Here is a 23598-nt window from a genome sequence, read left to right as displayed (position 1 = left end):
CTGTTAGCTAATGAGGGGGAAAGAAAGTGATAGCGATTACAGAGCTCTGCCAATCTGTGTTTTGTGCCAACCTCCGTGTCTGCACCACAGTGATTTTTCTCACTTTCAAATCTTCACTTGAATATTGTGAAATGCCACACTTTAGCGGCTTGCTGTCCTAAATGACAGTAGTTCAATACTAGTTAGCTGAGGTGTACAGAATCACAGATAACAGAAGAGAAAGGGTTGAGCTTTGATTAGCTTTATTTTATACTGATTCATTAAAGCACCTGTAAACCCAAATCCACACAATCCTTCTAAGTATGTAATTTGGGGAGTTTGTTGCATGATAGTTAGCATCTGAAAAGAGTTAGATATCTATCATTCAAAAGATTGATAAAGATATTGTCATTTAAGTTTGATAAACCTAACAAATTTAGGGTTTAGATGAAGTACTTTGAACCATTCACGGCTGTTCTCTGCCCTATCGTTCTATAAAAACAATGAATCTTGCTGAAGATGGTTTGATACGGCCACGCCTACACAGTCCTGTAAAATGGTCTAGACAGTAAAAAACTTATCATTAAAAGAAAATAGTTTTATAATATTTATAAACATTTATTTTCAATCAGATTTTTGTAAAAGATTATTGAGAGACCAAACTGTGATATCATATATTGATTTTTACTATTTTAAACATATTTTCAGAGGCTTTAAAATATGTCCGTATCCATTCTGATCTGCATGGAACCTTAATTGCATGGAACCTCTCTAGAGTAAGTCATTGTGACCTTATTTGGATAATAGTACTGGTCTAATGTCAAGGATGTTGTGACTGTGCTGGGCACCAGGCTGTGATCCACCCACCTCGTCCTTGTCCTCAGCCTGGATGAAGAGGGGCAGTGCAAAGCCCACCTGGGCCAGCTCAACGATGCGGACCCGATACTCAGAACTGTTGAACTTTGGGGCGTTATCATTCCTGTCAATGAGCAGGATGGTAAAGGTGGTCATCACTGTTGCGTCTGATGGACTGCGGTCGTCTTTCAACTCTGTGGCCTTATGGAGAGCAACAAAGGGAAGTGGCAATCATAGAGAGAGAGAGCGAGAGAGAGTGAGTGGGAGAGAGAGTGGGAGAGAAAGAGAAAGGCACATGTGATGAATTTGATTGCACTGAAAATGTCATTTTGGATGGTGGTGGTCAGCACACAATTTCAGCTAGGTATTTACAGCTGTTCATTTATTGGATCAAAAGGTGGAGCAACAGAATCAAGGCAATCATAGAAATAGGCTCAAAGTGAGGCCAAGGCAGGGCCAAGCATGTACATCCACACACATACACATACATACAATGAGATTTAGGAGAAAATTGTCCCATTGAGGAGACACAATTACACACTCTCTCTGTCTCTGTGTGGAAGGAATGAGGCATCTGAAATGAAAAAAGTAAAGTAAGAGAAAGGTAGGAATGGGCAGCTGTGGTCTTTCATTGATGGAGGTGTGTCACAAGCAATAGGAGCTGAGGCAGGAACAACATGCTGCTCTCTGGGTAATCAACGTAGTTTAGCTTTTCTCTTCCCCACGCCTCTTGAATCATTTGACCTCCACCTCCACACGCTCAGTACTATCTAAGCCGACTGAAGTTGAGAAATTAGTTGTATTACTATGGCACACCGCAATCAATAGCAACACTACCTAAGAAAGCACAAGCAGGGAGTGGGAGAGAAAATGTATGGAGAGAAAAATCCATATCTTATAAATAAATTTTTGGGGCGAAGTTTTTTCGTTTTCAGCATTTTTCGCTTATTCTACTTTTTCTTCTATGTAATTATTGATTTCAATTAAAAAGATAGACTGAGGGCTGGAATATGTAAGCCACAATCGTTTTTTTTTTGGATTAAACCTTAAGCCAGTTGTATCTCAATAGTATTATGAAAAAACCTCATACAAGCTGTTTTTTAATGAGCAATAATCGCGGCTAAATGAGTGAATACACACATTATTGTGAGGCCATTATGTGTTCATAATGCCATGTATTATGCAGTAAAGGAGAAAATGGTTTGACTTGAAAAAGTAACATGGAGCAACTGTGTATTTGATTGCAAATCCTAACACTTTAAGTAGCACCCTCTCACAACGTTTGGGGAAAAATGGACATACAATAATAAGAAGAAATTGTGTGGAAAAAAGAGAGTGGAGGAGTGGACAAGGCAGGAAGGCCGTGGATGGGGTTAAGAGGGCAGGACGGGCATTCTAAAAGGCTAAGTGAGATAGACTTCGGGCTCAGTGCAGGGACAGAGGGATTCACAGACACGCCACCTGCTTCAAACAACAGAAGAAGAAAAAAAGAAATCCAGGGAGGGAACAAAGGAGCCCCTCAGCATTGAGGACTAAATCCTGTTCCCTTTATCTTGTCCTCCTGCGCTCCTCCTGTACCTCCATGGCTGCTGGCAGTTGACTGAACAAGAAGCCTTTGAAGGGGACATTTTCATACAATCACAAACACTAATGCTTTCCCCTCACAAGCACCCAATAAAGTCAGTTGGATTCGTCAGGGTCACAGTTGTGCACACACAGAGACACACATTGACACAGCATCTGCAAACACATGTAGTGCAACCTCGTGGGTTTAGTCACTGTTAAGTGAAGTATTAACCTTGAAATCTTTCCTAATAATAGCAGAGTGTGTCGACTTCAAAAAGACTGTCATATTATATTTACGGTACGAGACAGTGTGAAGAATTGCATTTAGCAGGTCTTTTGAGGCCAGACCCAAACGCAGACACTGGCTGATTTACTACACTATCATATCATAGTGCTCTCTTGATCCACTGGCGTAACAGACTTTCGATTCCTCTCTTATAGGCAGCGACAGCCCCCCCCAGCCCCCCCTCCCCCAAACCGTCTCTTATTCAGAAGCTCACCTTGACGGTGAGTGTGAATCCTGCTGAGTAGAGTGGGTTTTCTCTGTCCAGTTGGCCATTTACGGTCAAGGATCCGCTGATGTAGTCCAGGGCAAAAACGCTGTTGGTGTTCCCTGGATGGATGGATGGATGGATGGATGGATGGATGGTAAGAGCGAGAGAGAGAGAGAGAAATAGAGAAATAGAAACAGTAAAGACAGTCAGATGGACACACTCAACTGGTGTTATGGATAATTCACATTGCGCAAGGAGACTCTGGGAGGATAGGCAGTGGATGAGCTGTGTGTGTGTCTCCGTGTCATACAATATGGATACAGTTTTTGCAGAGATCTCTTTTGTCTCTGTACCTGCCTCGAGGCTGACCCACCATCTCCAGCCTGCCAACAACCGGCCTCTTCTGCATCCCTTTGTTCAATATGACAATCAGACCTCCTTCCACTGCTGTTGCTTCTTTGTCAGATTCCTTTTCACTTTTCACGAGTGTAACTTGCAAACTTATTCACATTTACTGAATTAAAGTTGCAATGTATTTTGATAAAAGTTCATTATTTTACAAAAATGTCAACCAATCAACCAATCAACCAATCAATCAATCAATCAATCAATCAATCAATCAATCAATCAATCAATCAATTGCTGTGATACCACTGAAGAGAGCATGGGCACAAAAATCCCCCAAAACTACAAACAAATCAGTTCATGTTTTAAAGGGACTCTATGGAATTTTGACCACTAATAGTGCTCTGGAGCAATGGGCCTCATTCACCAATATCTTCTTAGGTTTTTTTCTTAAATTCGTTCAAGAGAACAAAACAAATAGTCATATTCCCGACTTGCTGTAAAACTCTAATCACTATAATGATAAAGATCTTACAATAATGAAGTGTATTGTCTTTGTTTATTGCCCTGCTAATCCAAGAGCAAAGAAGCATACCATTCCACTAATACATGCAGTTAAGTAAGATTTAAAAATGTACATTTTATTAAAAAAACATAGTATTTAACATTTATTCTAATAAGATTTAATTCATATGCTAATGTTAGTCCTAAATACGACAGATGCAAAGAGTTTTGACCTAAATGACACTGACAACATCATGCCACTGCAATCGCTTAAGACTCAAACATATAAGAATGTGTTCAGAGGTTTATTACTTGATTCCAATTAATTTGCACTTTCAATACAGGAAATAGAGTACACTTCTTTAATTACTTTAAATTAGCTAAGCTTCTGCTGAGAGAAAAATCCCACAACAATAAGATTGCCTACCAGACCTTTGGACTACAATGCTAGCACACTGAACTACATCACTTCATTTAGGCTGATGAATCGCATTAACTTTGTTATAGTCTATGCACTCTTTCAAAGAGGGGAATTCCAAATTATGAATGCTGCACTGTTCCTATTAACAAGTTCAAGTGTGTCTGGGTTTCTCTACTCACTGCAATTACACTGGTTAAAATATTAGACGGAGACCCTCTTGAGTCATCTTCTCATATTTTCTTATTCCCTCTCTTCCTTTTCAAATTACCGCCCTTCTCATTAATAATCTGTACGTTCTTCTTTGACACACTCATTTTGCCGTGGTAGCTGTTGCCTGCTAATTACACCCAGCAGATGGAGACAACAAACGGAAATACACCCAATAGCCCCTTACCTCTCCACTACTTTTGTTCCACCCTCCCCTACTCCCCCACTCTATACATTCTGTGGTCAAGTGAGATGAATCATTCAACACTAAATGCATTTACAATTTCATTGTGATTCTTTGTTCTTGCCATATGCGTTTATAAGACCTGAGGAAGTCCCAGTGCAATCTTTAGATAGTGGCAGTTCATACATGTCAATGTTATCCTAGCGATCTGTTCAGATGAAGGCAAACAAAGGAGCAGACAGAGCGGAGTGAGATGGCTCAGTCAAGTCCACATGGAACTGCAATAATTCACTCAAGTCTCGTTAATTCAGACCACTCTTACCAACTGACAGCACAGCAACTCCTCTGTGCTCCAAATGACTGTATAAATAACAGGATACTCTCTGCATGAAAAAATAAATAGCAAATGTCCAGTGAAATATTCCCCTGTCTATGTACAAGTAGGAAAATATGTGAGTATATATACACCACAAACACCAGTTTATTAGTTTGAGGGCAGCGGCTGAGTGTTGCATATATAGCTCTCACTGAAAAGAAACATCTACTGAAAATGGACACTGCGCACATTGGAGCCCTTTTACATTATATGCCATTGTCAGTGGAACCAAAGTCTTGATAATTCAATAGAAAAACAAGTCTTAACTGCTGCTTTTGCTATCACTTCTATTTAGTCAATATGTGATACAATTCATTAAAGATAATCCCCAATTTCACATGTGTATTTGCGCATCCATTTTTTGTAAGTAGTTCTCACAATGAACCTTGAGCTGCTCTCCGAGGATTAAGAATATCTCTCTTTCAGATAGTTTATACTGAGGTCTAGACTCCAGAGAAACATGGTCAGATGGTAAGTCCACAGTGCACAACGGCTAGGGTCAACAGATTAACCCATGGCTGTGTTCCCCACTCCCCACTCACTGTTCTATTATTGCCCTGTACCTAGCCTGGAATGGAGAGTAGGGATGGTATAGAATAAAGCCCACAGAGGGGGCATAGTGGGGAGGAGGAGAGCAGAGCCCTTGGGTAATTAGCCTATATTGAGGCCAAAAGGTGTTGAAAGTGAGGAGGCTAGAAAGTACAAAAACTACTGTCGATTATATCCATTTTACATAATCAATGTATTTGTTGTATGGAAAAAGAGGGTTAATAATGCTGAACCACGAACCCTGCATCACTCAAGTTCTCAACATGAAAAAAAAAAAAACATTTAAATCAAACTCATATTTCAAATTTACGGGTACTCCTGAATGATATGTCAGGACGACATTGTTGAAACGTCACTGTTTCAATGTCTTGTTAAGAGTCAGGGAGAGAGTAGCTTTGCTTAACATGATATATTCACCCTTTACTTAGGGGACCTTTGTCAGCATGGTAAGAATAGCGATAGAAAATGTAAAACGAACAGCGTTCTCCTGTTGGAAAGCCTGACGTGTTGACTTTGTGGCTCTTAAATAATGTCACGCTACTTGCTCCTTTGTTCACACTGGACAAGAGTTTTAATTCCTTTTGCCACTAGAGGTTTTTGTGTGTTTGGCAATTTACTGAAAACACTAGACACAGGAAGACAAGATAATGAAACGTATATAAGGATTGATTGTTCCCAAGCAAAAAGATGACCCTGTGCAATCAATGTTATATTATGAAAGTAACCGCTTGGCCCATATTGCATAATAGGAGTGATAGTTTGTCATTGTAAGACGGAACTTGAAAACAAAACAAAATGCCTGCCGTTTTGTGCTGCGTACAAATGAAAATTTGCTGATGAAGCATTTATGCAACATTTCTTTCTTTTTTCCTCGGATGGGACCGTCAGGCACAAGGTTGATGTTGATAACTATCGGTGGTTGCAGGCTAACGTGCACCAGGGACTCAAACCCACTCACCGAGGGCATCATGTATCTAAATTGCTTTGTCAGCTTCAGTGGCCTGACTAGCATTGCCAATCTACTCCAACAGCCGCTCTGTAGCCGGACGACTGGGCACTCACCTGGCCAAGCAACGAGTGGCGTTTATACACAAACAAACACACACCTGCTCTAGTTCTACTGTCTGTATGCAGCCCGCTTCAGGTTCCACAAAAAGGTCTTCCACCTCATCTGCGCCGTGTGTAGAGGTTGACCAGAGAGACAGACTGAAATGATACACAGAGTGACTCACAGGTCCCACTGAGAGGGAAATCTAATCATATTCTAATTGCTGATAGAAAGTTTTCTCCAGTGATCTGCCAGGACACTGTGATTAGACCCCCAAGGAGGTAAAATTGCTGCACACTGATATGCACACGCTACAGTTTTTCACAAATAAAAACACGCTTCGTATTTGCATTTGCTATTCAAATTCAGTGGTGGTGTTTGTTCAGAAATCTTTGTGAGTGTGTGTGTGTGTGTGTGTGTGTGTGTGTGTGTGTGTGTGTGTGTGTGTGTGTGTGTGTGTGTGTGTTTGTGTGTGTCAGAGTGCACGTGGTGCTAATGGGCAGTTTGATTCTATGAGAGACTCCGGAGGATTAGCTCTCACATTACCAACAGTACTGGACTGGAAAATGAGAAACCATGCCATGATTTTGTCTAGTGCGAAGTACGCACTCAAATGCACTCGCACACCTACATAAATGCCCACGAGAATTGCACACACACACACCAACAGCCATTATTTCCTTGTGGTGCAAACTCAGTATGCGCCGAATAGCTTTAATAGCTAGTACTTCAATTACAAGATAAAAGTAATCCAAATAATTTGTCACTTTGACTCATCTCAGCATCACCAAAGCATAAAGAGAAACAATGGTTCAAATTTCATATTATCTACTGACTATTTGATCTATTTCAATTCTTGTGTCACAAACAATGAACCAAGGGCTCATTTACTGAGCATAGTTTCCTCATTGAAATTCTCCTGCACTTACAACGAGCAAAATAGTGAGTGCAGAGACAGAGAGGGGAAAATGGATACTCAGGCTAGAAATGGGAGAGTCGGAGCGTATTGAGTCGCGACAATTGAACACATACATATGTGGTTATTATGTGGGGATTGCCCAAAGAGAACAGCAGAAATAAGGCATTTGATCTGAGCAGTTCAATGGCATGTGTGACAAGTTGATGACAACGACTTTCACCGAGCAATGAGCTTTAGAGGACAGCCAAAGCAGGAGTTCTCCAAGTGTAATCGGCATGACTAAGCGACAACCGTTTTCTCTAGTTTTTGACAACACTATGGGGGTGCGGGAACATTCTAGTAATGTGATATGGAATGCAGCCAGTGCTCAAGAGTCTTGGGGCTAAGATTTGTGTACTTTGCTAAATGTACACAAATTAGTGTCACTTTTAGGGATTACGCCTACAGGCAAATCACGTTGCTGATGATGAGGTTTTAGTTATTGTCTTTAAATGACACTCACTTGTGAATCTAAATGAACAGCTTCTCACATACTCTGACTAACTTGCGCAGTGCATTGACACACACCTCAGTGTATGACAGCTACCAGTGCATATGATTTTCTACGTGTGATGCAGAGTGATAATGGCCCTGTGGGTGTCTTGCCATTGGCAAAGAAGCTGCATTTCATGAATACTAAATGAACTAGTTTGATCAAATGTTTTTCTTTAAAAAAAAAGATTCAAGGACAAATATTCCAATACAATGTGTGGCGGATGAAAGCAGCTATCCAGCTACCACCTATGGTTGACATAGTGGGTCAATCCATGTTTACTAAGGAGGTTCTGATGTCTCAGCTACGATTAGAAACCGCATCTTGAGGAGTTTTCATAAATCTGGCCCCCTACATTTATCTTTCTACATTTCTAGCCTTCACATTGTAACACAATAATGTCAGATTTTTTTAATACCATCAAGGGATGTCATAATAAGGAACAGTGCAACATTGTGCTGAGCAACAAAATGTTTCCAAATCGACCCTGTGATCATAATGGCCCAGACTGCCCTGATTGTCAAAACATGCACTGCAGCCAAAGGCAAACTAAATTAAACTCTGACGCTGTACTTTTAACATGCTGACCGCATAAACAAGTGTTCGGCTATATTCCAGCATTGACAAAAGGCTGGTGACATTTGAAATCAACTTTTGCACCATTCAGATCTTGTGCTGTGTTTTAATTTATTACATCCTGTTTAAGTTCCTATAGGGAGGGTAATGCTCAACACTCTTAATCCACAAACTGGGCATGTTTTGAGTATACAAGGAAGGTTCAGACCAACCATCAAGGTCCCGATAATGTTCTGTCCCAAGTACCAGTTGGAGTTGCCAGTTATTGAACAGAATCCCACACCTGCCTCCCACCAGCCAACATGGCCAATTGCGTTAAATAAAACATTACCTGCCACTCAACCCAGATCTCTGCGATGGACAGGGACAAATTATTTTAAGGGTTTATGGTTTTGGTTTATATAGTAGATTAATATATAACCTTTTCTCTTGGCGTTCAACTCAAAAACCTTTACTAGAAGTGCTCTCTTCAAACTCAGGTTTATTGATTGCTGGCTTTGATCTGTGAGCTCACAGTGTTACATTTTCAACAGCATTGTGCAGGCAGTGTAGTTTTATCATTTCACATCGTGTGTGAGCATGTGTGAACATTTGTCTGTTTTCTCCAAGAGTAGACTACAGTACTTGGCAATTACCCTTCTATCTGATATTCTTTTTGTAGTTTGCTAGATGATAAAAAAAAAAATCTGTTTCTGCACACACTTCACAATACAACAGCTGGCTGGAAGACAGCATCAGAGGAAACTAGGTTTGACATCTGGAGATGTGCTTGTTCAGAGGCCAATATCTTGGGATAACATTTCTCAATCTGGCAGGATCCTATTTATCTGGTAGATAAATGCAAAGAGAGGAGATCATTTAACACCAATAGATAAAGCTAAAATATATACTGTATGTTTGGGATGTAATGTTGCTAAAAATAGTTTTTGTTTAATGGACAAACAATTGATAGGATCAGGGGCAGAACTGAGGACTATGTCTGAAACTTGGTAAATGTAATCTAGTCTTTTCCTATTTTCAGCATTGTTGCTTGATTTCTTTTGAAGGTACCTTCAAAGGTAGACCTTTAGTGTCTGATTTTGGGCAATTTTAAAATATTTAATAACATTTTCTAGAATGTAACTGTGCATTTAATCGTGTGACATTGGCTGACTGAAGAAACCTGTATTAGTTTGAACACTGTTTGAATTAAGAGAAGATATCAAAGATAAAATGAGCAAACCTACTGTATATGACCTATATATAATAACCTAGTGTGAGGTCTGGGCTTCATTGTGAACACAACTGCTAGGCTCTACTAGAGTCGACTAGACTTTGGATTGTGTTGTGATCAGTGTGCCGCGGACTATCTGCCTTCTCTGAGAGATTACATAGCAAAAGGCTGCGGAGAGCCTTAGAGCGTCTAATTGAAAAACTTGCAGAAAATCCTAGTGACACAGCAGTCACAAGAAGAGCTCCCCATAGAATAACAGGTATTAGCCTTGTCCATATTACAGCATGCCCTGCTGATAGGAGTTTCGGTAGCATTGGAATCAGGGCATCGGGGTGTAGCGGTACTGAAGGATAGAGATACATGGGGGAAAGGTGGACGAGGAGAAAATAATCGCCTTTACTACTTATCAGTCCGTGCAGGCAAGGAAATGGCACTATACCTGTCTGACCTGAGAGCTATGGGGGGAGGAGGGGGGGGGGGGGGGGGGCTGGAAGGCGAGGCCAGCCGTCTCCCTCAGACCCACTGCACAGGACAGGGTGGTCTGTCTCACTACCGTGGCAGAGGCACACAGCGTGTTTACATGCCGGCCCAGACAAAGGGCCATGGAAGTCAGTCCATGCCTGTGGCTATACAATGTTTCTGTGCAATACATGGTCTCATGCTGCAGCCTTTCACAAACTTCAAAGTACTGAAGTACTTTTTTTTTAGTAAATAGAAACATTTAGTTATCATGTTTTATCAATTTAGACAATTATTCTGCTTGGGTTGCTGCAAATTAAAATCCAATGCGGTCAGGCAAGAGTATATGAAAATGAAGTTGACTGGCATTGCGACAATTTCTTTGCAGTAGACAGTTTTCCCAAGACGATTGTGATGAAAAAAAGAAGAATGGTCCAAAAGAAAAGAGAAGAGGGCAGAGATGGAAAAGGAGCTTAAGATGAGGATTAGTTGTGCTTGCGTGTGACAAAAGAGATAGAAACAAGAACACACAGATAAACAACGGGCTGATACCAAAGGCTTGGGGAATGTCCGCTCCTTCTGTGAGACGCTAGGCTGACTTTCATTCAGCTTGTTCTTACACTAACATTACAGCAGAGTGGAGAGGCTACACAAAGTATACATGAGGGCTTAACTCTTATCCGTACGGACAGCAATACTCTTGGACAAGCCTAACTCTCTGTAATAGGAATACGAGAGCCAAGTTCTTTTTAGAGAGACAAAGTTTATGTTAATTTTTGTTTACTTCAAATACATACACTGTGTTTTGATCGCATTTCCCTTCTTCTTTCTTCATCTACCCTGTCCCTATGTCTATGTCTGTACGTGTTTGTAAAGTGGTGTGCGTGTATGCGTGTGTGTGTATGTGTGTGTTTGTTTGTTTGTTTGTGTGTGTGTGTGTGTGTGTGTGGGGGGGGGGGGGGGGGGGGGGAGGTGGGTTGTCCAGCCATTTGTTTACTTATGCACACAAGTATATTGTGTAGACATTGTGCCAGCATGAGTCCATCCAGACTTTGGAGTGTCTTTCCCTCAGGTTGTTAAGAGTTGGTGAGACTGACTAAGGCTGAATGTGCTTTTGCCTTGGTCGTCCTTGGGGGTGGGTTTGAGTTGATAATGGCTGTTGTTTTGGGACTCTTTGTTTCTCATGCTGTTGGCCAAAAGCTAATATGTAAAGCACAGGTAAATATAAACATGTGTAGTCTTTATATATTGTGAAGTTTATTCCTGTGAACAACTGCACACCTGCCCAAACATGTGCTTGATTTTGTTGATGACAGTTACAAAATGAAGCTTTAATATCACTGTATCTTTGCATACAACTCCAGTTTGATATATCATAGATGCATAACATTTCCGTCACTAATTTTTATTTTTTCTATTTTGGTTTATTGTTCTGAAAGATTAACCAGTGGGGTTTAAATTGATACCGAGTGGGCAAATTATTAGCATTAGCCTGCAACAAATGTTTTCATATGTCTCTATGTGACTTAAATACACATTTAAGTCACATAGAGAAACTAGTGTAAAAGATACACTAGCTATAATACTGCCAGTGGCTAAATTAGACAGAAAATGTAATAACAATTTGGAAGATGACATTTTTCTTACATATAAAATGATGAGTCCTCTTAGGTGAGCGTTTCAGATCAGTAGAGGAACATTTAGACTTTATAACGTATCAAATATTCAGCCCAACATTAGTAGTACCAGGAGAGAGCTACAGTAGGTAATCGTGATTATTGCCAGAAAGCCTCCATAACTTTTGTCCAATCAATAATGATTTGCCAGGGACTCTGCAACGCTTTCTGAAATAAAAAGGCTTGCAAAATTACAAATTAAATTATCGCAAGAATCTGCAAGACCCATGATTTAAATTCATTCCAGCATGCTCCTCAGCAATATGCACACTAACATGAATATTGATGAAAATACAACTGGAAAAACTATTATATATATAAAAAAAGAATCTTGTTTGTTTAAATGGGGTTTCAGACAAACATCACATGGTTAATGCTGCTTTTCAGCTGGTCTTTGATAAACATTATGCAAATCCCATTTGAGATGTACATCATCATTAAGCAATAAAGCACATTTAGATGCCACTGTAGAAATACAATGAAGAAAATGAAGGCATTCAATCAACATCTCTATACACCTCTATAATTCAGTGGTTTTGGGGGGGGGGGGGTGAATCACAAAGGGCATGTTAAAAAAATTTCAGTAGTGGGTTATAGAGCTTTTTACACAAAAAGAGACCAGTAGGTCAGAGGTTCAACAAGGGGATACATCATAGCCTGTGCACCTGGGATTTACCATCAGAACAACCATCACCCCCCCCCCCCCCCCCCCCCCCCCCCCACACACCACACACACACACACACACACACACACACACACAAATCTCCCTCATCTTAACAACAATAACAACTGCAGCATTGGCGGCAGAGCGCTGTGCTGCGGTGATGATATCGCTTTTACACATGCAATCCCAGATTCCCCCTTCCATTGGAGGAGGGGAAAGGAAATCCTCATCTTGAGTCCCACAATCATTAGTATAAATCACAGCTGCAATTAAAACCTCGTTTATCTTAATTACTGAACTAATGAGACGAGTCCCGCAGGAGCTAAGCGCACTCTCTGAGGACACTCGGGGCGAGGAGCAGGAAAGCAAGGGGAGGCGCCGTGCAGAGTCACACTTAAGTCTGCATAAACAAGCACGCCCTCACACACTTCTGACTGCAGCAGGGCACCACAGACATACAGTATGTGCAAGTACACATGTACAAGTGCACACACACACACACACACACACACACACACACACACACACACACACACACACACACACACACACCTACACACACACACACACACACACACACACACACACACACACACACACACACACACACACACACACACACACACAACACACTCACACAACAAAACCACACACTTAGAAAATGCATCATCCGACAACCTTACCCTCTCACCTTTCTCTCTTGGCACAACATCACCCTTCAACTTCCATTATCTATCAAACTTATAATGATTGTATCAAGCCTACAGGCTCCATCTCCATAAGGGCTTAGTGCGGTGCTATAACTCTTGATTTTGCCATGACTGGGAATACATCGCACCACCTAATTAATGTCTTTTTAATGCTCTTCTCCTCTAGAGCTTAACTCAGCCCTTCAACTTTGCAACAAATACACAGCACACACAACAATACAACATGTGGCAGCCGACGGTAAGTAAGACTGAGTAGGTGTGTTCACTGAATGGGAGCCGAGTGTTTGTGGTGAAGCTCCATAGAGAACTGGTCTGGGCTGTGGACTGTGCACACACACACGCAATCAGGCAAAGATACATGAACGCACACATGCACATATGCCTGCACGCGCGCACGCGCGCACGCGCGCGCGCACGCACGCACGCACGCACGCACGCACGCACGCACGCACGCACGCACGCACGCACGCACGCACACACACACACACACACACACACACACACACACACACACACACACACACACACACACACACACACACACACACACACACACACACACACACAGGGTCAAATTTCCTCGTTCAGCTGTGAGGTCAGGCAGTGACTCAGCAGATGGCTCAACAATGAATATCTTCATCACCTAAAATTCCCATGGTGCACCAGGCTTATCAAGCGGGGCCAGCCCTTATCAGCCAGCTGGCACCCACAAGTCCTCCCATCCTGACCGTCCTGGGTTCGACATGGGGGCATGCAGAGTTTAAAGGATACAGTCCATGTGCGGCTGTAATCCTCCCAACTGTGTGTGTTGCTTTTCCCCACACAGATCAATGATTCAGACCTGAAGGATCTTGGAGGGATTGTTCGTCCTTCAGGATCGAAGCGTTGATTGTGTTGAAAATAAACACCCAATGGGGGTATTAGAGCGCATCAGCGCCGAGTCAAAAGTGTTTGTGCTTTTGATCTTAAAAAGAACATGAAGTTTACAAGGAGCACAGAGAAAAAGAGGGCATCACTCTACAGAAAAACGTCTCCTGATCTTTTTTTTTGGCAAGAACAAACAGAAGACATTGGGAACACATATGTAAATGAACAAGGTGAACATGAGGTTGTTTCCCTTCTACACTCATATATATGACAAATACACATTCAGTGGCTGGTTATAATTCAAAAAAAGTTATTGTAAGAATGGTGTGTTATAAGCATAAACATAATAAAAGAAAATAAAAAAAATGTTCTATACTCAATTATAAGACCAAAAGACACCAGATGGTACTACATAGGTGTGACAGCAGGAATAATGTAGAAGATAGTTATCGTAATATTATTGAGTGGTGTTAATTGAGTTATGCCTACTCTATTACAAATTTACCTTGAGTGAGATAACCTGATTAATATGTTACTATGATGGTTGGAGTATTGCCTTAATCTAGTGATAATCAACACCACAATGCAAGAACAATAAGTTTTCAGTTCAAATTCACAGACTTTGGACACTGGGGGAAACGTTAATAATAATACGAACACTGAAGTGTCATTAAGCAAAGACTCTCAACCTTCAGCAAGTAACATTACTCAAAGGTTGAGAATAAAACAGTGCAGTTGTGTGTAAACACTCAGGGACAGCACAGACATACAAAAATGCATTCAAAAAGAATACCTCCACCATCACTTGTTTCTATTCCCACTTGCTATTACTCAAATACTGCAAAGTCAGAACAGGGTTCTGAAATCATTCCTATATTTCCAGGTATTTAACTAGATGAGGTTACATAACAAGATACCTGTCTAATTGTGACAATCCTAGATATGAACCAATAGCAAAATCTGGCTTAGAACCCCTTGCCCCCAGGGTTAATGTGTCCACCAAGTTTCATGATAATCTGTTCATTAGTGTTTGAGATATCTTCTTGGCAGACAGACAGACAGACAAATATGAAAGTAACTGGCAGGCATAAAAATCACATCCTTGGCAGAGGTTAAAAAAACAGAGTATTTAAGCAGGCTCCCTGCCATAGCCTTATCAGCTCTGTGCCAACTGGAGCTTCTTCCTCTCATCTTCTTTAAAGTGAAACTCTCAGAAATCATAACACCAACACAGGTTATGGAATTTGGGAGGAAGCCATATATGGTGGTCATTAGCACTGACACTTTAGCTTAGCTCATTCAAATAAACTGCTCATGAGACATATCTAACCAAAACACAAGTACGCGACAACAACACATGACATCACCCTATTCTTCCAATGGTAAAATGTTCCCTCTGCTGAACTATAATCCTGCTTTGACAGCGTGAGCCAATTTGGGAATGATAACACTAAAATGAAGGCTGACTTCCACACAACTGCACCAAACGGCAATTAATAACTGCTTACGGGGGAGCCCATTCTCCAATTCTGAGGAGCTGCTCTCTGCTGTTATTGACTGGTGTGCTTGATGAGACTTGTGGGATTATGATAAGAGGTGATCGATTCCCCCTCTCTGTGCTGTGGATGTCAGATTGATTATGTGACTCAGACCTGCGATGATGGTGTAGCCGATGCCTCTCGGTCGCCCAAGATCCTGGTCAATGGCTGTTATCTTCCGCACTTCGTAGCCCTGCAGAGACACACACAAAACATGTAGAATAAGCTGCATGTAACCTTCACAATGTTGAGCATTTCTACAGTAGGGTCAACTTTAATTTGTCCTGTCACTGATGACAATAAACTTGGTGTCATAGTATACAGCTATTGCAAAATAAAAAAAATATGATTACTTTTTTTTGTGAGTAAATTCCTCATTTCTAGAGGAAAACAGATAGCTAACAACTAATGAGAATCATAAATGAGCGATTCTCTCCCACCAAATTTTGAAATATAAGAGCACACACATACGTACACACACACATTGTAAAGAAACCAATTGGTAACACCATATCCAGAGGGTGATTAACATTGCAGCAGGCCAACCTTTGGGTGTTGTAAAACCATCTATTTTTAATTATGGAGTGTGTTAATGGCATCTCGTTGGGGTTTATTTCTCCTCTCTTCATTGTTTTTAAAACTCTCCTATGACAAAACCACAGTATGCTAGTTGAAAAAAAGATGGCATAAGAAAGAAAGAAAAGAAGAGAGGGCTGTTTGAAAAGTCTTTGATCCGTTGAGCTTTCTCAGCCTTCGTGCCTCAATCAGACACGGTGGTGATACTTAAAAACCCCAGTGCTGCTGCAGTGAGCGATGGAGAGACCCTCCCTACTTCACAATTTCCTTCCTTCTCTCCTCCTTCGCTCCCTCCATACCCCCCTCCCCTCCCCTCCCCTCCGCTCTCTCACCCACACCCATGCAAGCTGCCTCCCATTGATTCTGCAAATTGTGTCTAAGGCGTGTTTATGCTCCATTTCTGCCGAAGCATCTCCTGTCATTGACCAATTACAGCCGAATCAATTACAAGCCTTTTAGAAAGAGTGATTCACACCAGTCACTAGCTGAGATGGAAACACACACACACACACACAGGCACACGCACGCACGCACACACACACACACAGGCACACGCGCGCGCGCGCGCGCACACACACACACACACACACACACACACACTACTATTTAGGGATGGACTCGGAGAGAAAACTAAGGGACACAGAAAGCGAGTGAGGAGAAGAAGTGATGCTGAAGTAATATGAGCAATATTCTCGAGCTGTCCACACAAGTGGAAAATGTTCAATCAACCGTCAAAGATACAATCCCTCCCTCCTGCATACACACAGAGACACACATACACCAGCACATCTACCCAAACCAAAGCCACCCCCCCGCCTTCTTCTTTTCATTTTTAGATATACAGTGCATTATCCCCCCCACCCCCCCTCCCGAACCCATTCTCTTTTTCTCTCTTTCTCCTCATTGATTTGACAGCCAAATTGTGTTTGTCCTAGAATGGGGCTTAAATGCCAGTCCAAGCAGCCTGGATTCACAGTGGTAACAGTTGAAATTCCTGCCCTGTGATTGTATCTTAAAAAAAAAAAAATCTTCTACTCCTTTATCAAAGTTTACTGATGACGGGTTGATTGGCTGGAGAAAAATAGACCAAGCGAGTGAAACAAACAGGAAATGATAGAGACAGAGGCAGCAATAAAGGGATCTATTTTTTTTTTGCATGTGCGTGAGTATGTGTGCACTCACACCTTTGAGAAATGACCTATGACAGGGATCCATGTTTGAATTCCCTGTACGTGTAAATGTCATGGGCCTTGAGAACAGTTGACACTCGTTCCGTCTCACTGTACGCCCACGGCTTATCACCTCCCAACACTGCCTAATGGAGATGACACATGCCTGTTAGAATAGCACATGAGAGCAGTGGCACTGTTGGCCCGTATTGCTACGTTTCACTTTAAGCACTGTTATCATCCTGTCTGTATCTGTTGTTTGGTCAACGGGGCTCCATAACAGATTTTTGGTTGCACGCCTGCCTTGACCTAATCCTGCAGCGTTGCATGATGGGATTATACATTGCGCCATACTGTTAGAGGCAAAAGCTTCAACACCTCAAGGCAGTAATACAGTACATAGGCTTACTAGCATTCGGCTGTTGTGAGAAATCTGGAATCCACTCACCATTGTCAACTTTATGATCCAAAGTGTTGCCTCGTCGTCTTGACAATTTTTGTCATGTACATTTTTATTTTTTTTAAACTATAGTGCCTTCCCTTTTTTCATGTAAAGTAATGTTGGTTACATTTAAGCCATTGCTGACAAGTTGATACAAATTTGATTAAGCCGATCGGCTCCACAAAACTCTCTCTGTATTTCTCAGTATAGCAGCGTTTACAAACTGGTGTTGCCCTCCCCGACACTGGTGCAGGAGCTCAGAAAAATCCCAAGAAGAGCCCAAGAAATGGTTCAGTTGTTGATTCTACTGCCTAGAAAAAACCTGGACGTACAGCAGAAAATATGAAATTCATGTGCGATCACAGAAGGCTTACCTCATGTATGATGCACCAACAGAGGTGTTTCAAATACTCAGAATTCCTCATGGGAGCAACATAAGTTACGCACTAAAGCTTTAATATTACCCCAACGTCTCTTCTAGCTCCTACCCCCCTTAAGCCCCCTCCCTACCCTGCCCTCCCCTCCCCCTCTTGTTGTGACCTTCCTGGTGACAGCTGATGAATCAGAGAGTGGGGATGACACCGTGCGCCGACTCCGTCACGCCCCGTTAATATGCATGCAAATGTAGGACTTGACATTTCTACTACAGCGCGTGGCGGCCGGTGGGACGTGGGGATATGCAGGTGGGGTGTTAGAGTGTGGGGGAAAGGCTAGGTTAGGGAGAAGAGGAAAATAAGGACGGACAGTATTATGCCCCTGTGTGTAATTCTATCTCTACGAGTGGAAACATCAATAGCTGGACCATTAGCCACCTGGGAACCCGAGTTTAGAGGGGCTGAGTCAGGGGAGTGAACATAATGGTGTACAGGGAAACAGACACTCAGTGTATTAAATACCCATTACTAACCCTACTTGCAATAAAGACAAAAGGTAAGGTCATGGAGAGCCTCCACTGCTTAGTACTTCAAACAATACAGAGACTGCATACTTCTCACACGTGCAGCAAATATGCTATAGCATGGTGAGATAAATCCTATAGCTCCCGTGACCTTTTGCTAGAGGGCCTCACATCCCTGAAGCCGGACTGTAAATCTCCCACAGTAATTACAGACTCCAGCTCCTGCAGTGCTGTATGCCGCGGCCCCGGGCTGAGTTTGAGGGTGTGTGTGTGGGTTCCTGGAGTGAGGATGAGAGGTGAGACAACCTGCCCTGATAATAACTCAGGCCTGTGTTTTTAACCATATTTCTCCACTACGCCTGCTCCAAACTCTCTTTTGAATAATCAAAGAGGAACATGGGACAGTAGGAGCTGCGGATGAGCAATGAGGTGAAAGATAAGTGGAATATGTTAAACGGAGAAGGACGGTAGAGAAAGAAATGGAAAGGCTACATAGTTTCACATAACACCTGCAGGAATAGGAGAAGTTGCATTGTGATGTCATGTGCGATTGTATGACTGACCAGGGGAACGTGCTCCTCTATGTTGGTACTGTAGGGCAGATTGGTAAATATGGGGTCCATGTCCTGGACATCAGTGATGCTGATGGCTAGGTTGGCAAGCCGGGACAAAGGTCTCGCTTTGTCTTGATCCTAATAGGAGGAGAAAAAAAGGTTTCAGGATATGCATGAGGATTAATTGGAACGAGCCCGTTGGATCTGACGTAAACAGAGCATTTGTGTTACGTGTGTGCTGACCGTGGCATTGACAGTGAGCTGGTACGCTGAGGTGGTCTCGTAGTCCAGGGATTTGATGACGGTGACGGTGCCTCGGGCTCCGTCGATGGCAAAGAAGGGAGAAGGCGGCTGGAAGGAGAAGAGAACGCTACCTCCGGTGCCCTGGTCTGGATCCGTGGCGTTCACCATGAACACTGATGTGCCCACTGGTGTATTCTGAAAGACACATTCAAGGAGACATAGAAACACACAAACTTACACCAGAGTTTGGCATTGAGTTCTGTCAAACAGATAAATAGACATGGTCCAAATACATGCCATGATTCACAGAGCAGTAGAACATTTTATTTTTTTATTTTTAAGGGAATACTTCTGATATACAGTTGTACCTCAGAATAAGAACACTGAACTTATGATGTTCACATAGAAGCCTTATCTGACTACTGTACATAGACGCAGAGGACAATTTCATTTTCGTAACACAATTTCCTAGTTGTGACTGTAACTGTGCATTTTTCTGAAGCTAGCGGTGTCCTATGAGCCAGCCGCCTCATTCTGACATGATGTTTCCAAACATTAATGCATGTCATGTGTATAGATCCAGTTGAGGCGTTTGTGTATTTTTTTTATAATTAATAATTAAATAATAATAAAATATGCCTTCTTCTTAAAAGCAATGATTTACATGGCTGCTCCCACCACTTGTGATTGGTTGCTGGCTAAAGGGTAAAGTCAGCAATTCTTCAGTGACTCCAAATGTTTAATGGTTGAGCACACACACACAGTATGTGCTGATAATTTACCAGACTCGATACCAAATGGACAAAAGAGGAAAAAAGATTTAACAGGTGAATCCAAATACCTTTAGGAGTCTACTTATCACTATAAAGAAACAAGCAAACAAGCCAAAACAGATAAATGTCATTCATAAAGTAATAAAACAACACCAAGTTGACTGATATTGCCGTGAAGAACCCTTTAAGTTCGATACTGGTCTCTTAAAGGAATAGTTGATTTATTTCCCTTAAAAATGAAAATTCAGTCATCAATCACTCACATGCAACACATCCGGTGAGGTTTTTAAAATTACAGTATTGACCTGGGCTGTGTGTCAGAGCAGCAACATTGGAGAAAAGACAAATGTCTTAGCCACCCAACGACTGTTCTACAGCAAAACCATCAAGTATGATTTGTAAGCAATATGGAGGACATTTCATGATTATAAACTGATAGTCCATAAAAAATGGACTAGATTTTCATTTTGAATTCTTCTCACACACACACACACACACACACACACACACACACACACACACACACACACACACACACACACACACACACACACACACACACACACACACACACACACACACACACACACACACACACACACGCGTGTGGCCTTGTTTACAGCAGGGGGAGTGCATTGCCACATGGGGAGGTCATTGTGAGCCGAGCTGGGCCCTGAGCCAAAGCTCAAGTGACACAGTAAGAGAGCAGTTGACCCCACAGTCTGTCTGCAATAGTGTCAGGGGAGTGTGGAGGTGTATTAGCATGTGTGTGTGTACATACTCTTGGTGTGTCAAATTATATAAAACTATGTGAGTTTGCTTATGATTGCTTGAGCTAGAACATGTGTATGCTTGTTTGGAAATTTGATTTGGGAATTCGTACTGTGTATGTGTAAATTACACCTGTTGACCCACCGCTTTCTAGATAACGCAACAGTATAGCAGCAAGTTGAAGCTAACTACCTACCTCTGTCTACATGACTTTACATTACAGTTTCTGCCCATACACTTCCTCTGTCTCTCTGCTTGTGCAATTCAGCTCGCTTAATTTCCTTCCCTTAACATTCTTCCATTGATCTCTACACATGCATGGGTGGTTTGTGAAACTGGTCTGTCTATCCGGATTAAACCAGATTGCCATGCGGGAATTGAGGCACACAAAAGGAAGAGAGTAGTGTTGCTGCAAGGGCAGATTAAAAGAGCAACTGATGCCAGAGACAGGAACAGATATCACAGGGCTCGGTTTCTCCACCTTAGATTTGGAACCCCCATTGTGTATTCTGATGTATGCAGACAGGGTCATGGCTTGGGTCATTTCTGAGACTGCTGTATTGAGAGTTAATGTATTTAAGAATCAAATAAGAAGATTTGAAAGCCGGAATTGCTACTATATCCAGATTTTTCCAGCCCATGAATTTTTTTTCTGGAAAAACCTCAAAGCCCTTCTTAAATTAGGGGTTGTCAAATTAAGACAAAAAAGTAGGAAGCCTCTCTAATTTTCATAATCTTGCAAAACATTTAAAAAAATAACCTAACAATTCAATTTAACAGTCGGTTCAGTTTCACATATTCTGTTCAGCTCTGGTCACTGGTCTTTCCACTGCAACACCTACAAGTGTAGCTGAGGCAAACCTCCACAATAGATGCTGAGTAAAGGAACAAAGTTAATAACCCACCTCCCAACAACAATAATTGCATTTGAATAAACATCTAGGCTGCGTTTCTCTGATATGTGTATTATCCTTATACATTTGTCTGGTTATGAGAAAACTGAAAACACCAATGGAGCACAGTGGCAAATGAAATAGACAGAAAAACAAACTCTAGGTGAATTAATTTAATATTCCTGCTTGTGCTTGTCTGTGCAAGCACTTGTATACCTGTATGTGTGTCTGGCATGGATTTCTGCTTTATCAACTTTGCTTTGAAGTCAAGGAGGCAGTGTGTCAGTTGAGCATTAGGTGTGTATGAGTGTGTGTGGATGCGTGTTCCTCTTTTTGGAAAGAGGAAGAGTGTGTGTGCATTAGATCTGGAGGTGTGTGGAGAATGTCTATGATATGACTTATGCTTCTCCTTCCCTGAAGCATTCCAGTTTCTATCTCTCTCTACACAGCAGCCTAGAAACAATGACTCATTAACACGGCCCAGTGTCAAATACCACAAGGTTCAGTAAACAACGTCACAAACTTAAATAAGTAAACACATGAAGACCGGTTTTGATCTCCCAGATTTGACAGGGCCACGGTGTTCAAAGTGTTTCAAGCGGCAACAGTTCAAAGCTTTTGCCGAGAAGCACCGATGACCAACTCTACACAGATTGTGTCAGTGTGATACTTCAGAGGTTAGCAGGCTTTGGCTGTGAAGAGAGCGAGCACTACAGCTTGTCTGGTAATCCGCTCATTGTAACTCCACGCGGAGCTCATCAGAAAGCCAAAAGCCATCAGACACACAGTCTTCTGCTTGGCCTTTTGTACCTTCCACTGGGTCTGGATAGCCCTGCCATCAGGCCATTGACTGGACCTCTTTGATGCCAATTACAAGTCAATGTGGGTGACCAGGCGCACAATTATTCTGTTTTTATTATCCTATCACACTGTCCAATTACTCCTCCATAAAAAAAGCCACACAATAAACAATGCCCAGCAAGGATGGTTGGGACCATTGGGCAGTAGATTGGTTACCACGTTATGCTAGTTAAGTACCACTGTATATGACACTAACTATTCCATTACAAGTTCAAAAGCCAATTGGTACGCAATGGCTCATATTCCTGCATAAATGCGTTGACAGTGCTTTGCAGCTTTTGAATAAATGGGGGCTATTTCCTATGGGAAGCAGAAAGTTAAGTGGTGAGACAGTTTCGAGAGGGATGAAGAGAGTTCCCTGCTGCGTCTTATCTGAAGTGCACTGCAGGAATCGCCCTCTTCTCCCTCTGAGAGGTACTACTTATGGAAGGAGAGGAGGAGAAGGGATAAGACTGTAAAGTATAAAGAGAGAGAGAGACAGAGATTTAAAGGGAAGCTTGCAGACTACTGACCCCTTGTTGTGTGACAAATGTACCCTGTACCCAATAAACAAAAGCATTTTGAGTACTGCCAGTTGAATTATGTAGTTTATGATCCACTTTCATTTGATCATCATTGAAATGTTTTCAGGGCTTGATCAGATGCCATCTTTGAAAAATCAGTATTTCGGACAGAAAGTGCAGGCAGAAACTATCACCGTCCCACCATTGTCCACAGCACATACAGTACAGGGGC

The 23598-nt window shown here is 41.9% G+C and overlaps 1 protein-coding gene across 2 annotated transcripts in view; it reads right to left on the bottom strand.

Annotated features, from left to right (window-relative positions):
* cdh23 (cadherin-related 23) overlaps nucleotides 1-23598 on the bottom strand; it is a gene marked incomplete at both ends in the record, with an annotated part of 156132 nt that overhangs the window by 77033 nt on the left and 55501 nt on the right. For both annotated transcript variants that reach the window (XM_080036207.1, XM_080036208.1), the window contains 5 exons: nucleotides 847-1035; nucleotides 2901-3013; nucleotides 15798-15876; nucleotides 19332-19460; nucleotides 19566-19760. In XM_080036207.1, the coding sequence (XP_079892333.1) occupies nucleotides 847-1035; nucleotides 2901-3013; nucleotides 15798-15876; nucleotides 19332-19460; nucleotides 19566-19760 (705 nt within the window). The remainder of the gene's footprint in view (nucleotides 1-846; nucleotides 1036-2900; nucleotides 3014-15797; nucleotides 15877-19331; nucleotides 19461-19565; nucleotides 19761-23598) is intronic.

Source organism: Ammodytes marinus, assembly GCF_949987685.1.
Source record: "Ammodytes marinus genome assembly, chromosome: 11".
NCBI lineage: Eukaryota > Metazoa > Chordata > Actinopteri > Uranoscopiformes > Ammodytidae > Ammodytes > Ammodytes marinus.
Note: the sequence above shows the minus strand (reverse complement) of the source record. Positions and strands in the feature narration are given on the sequence as shown.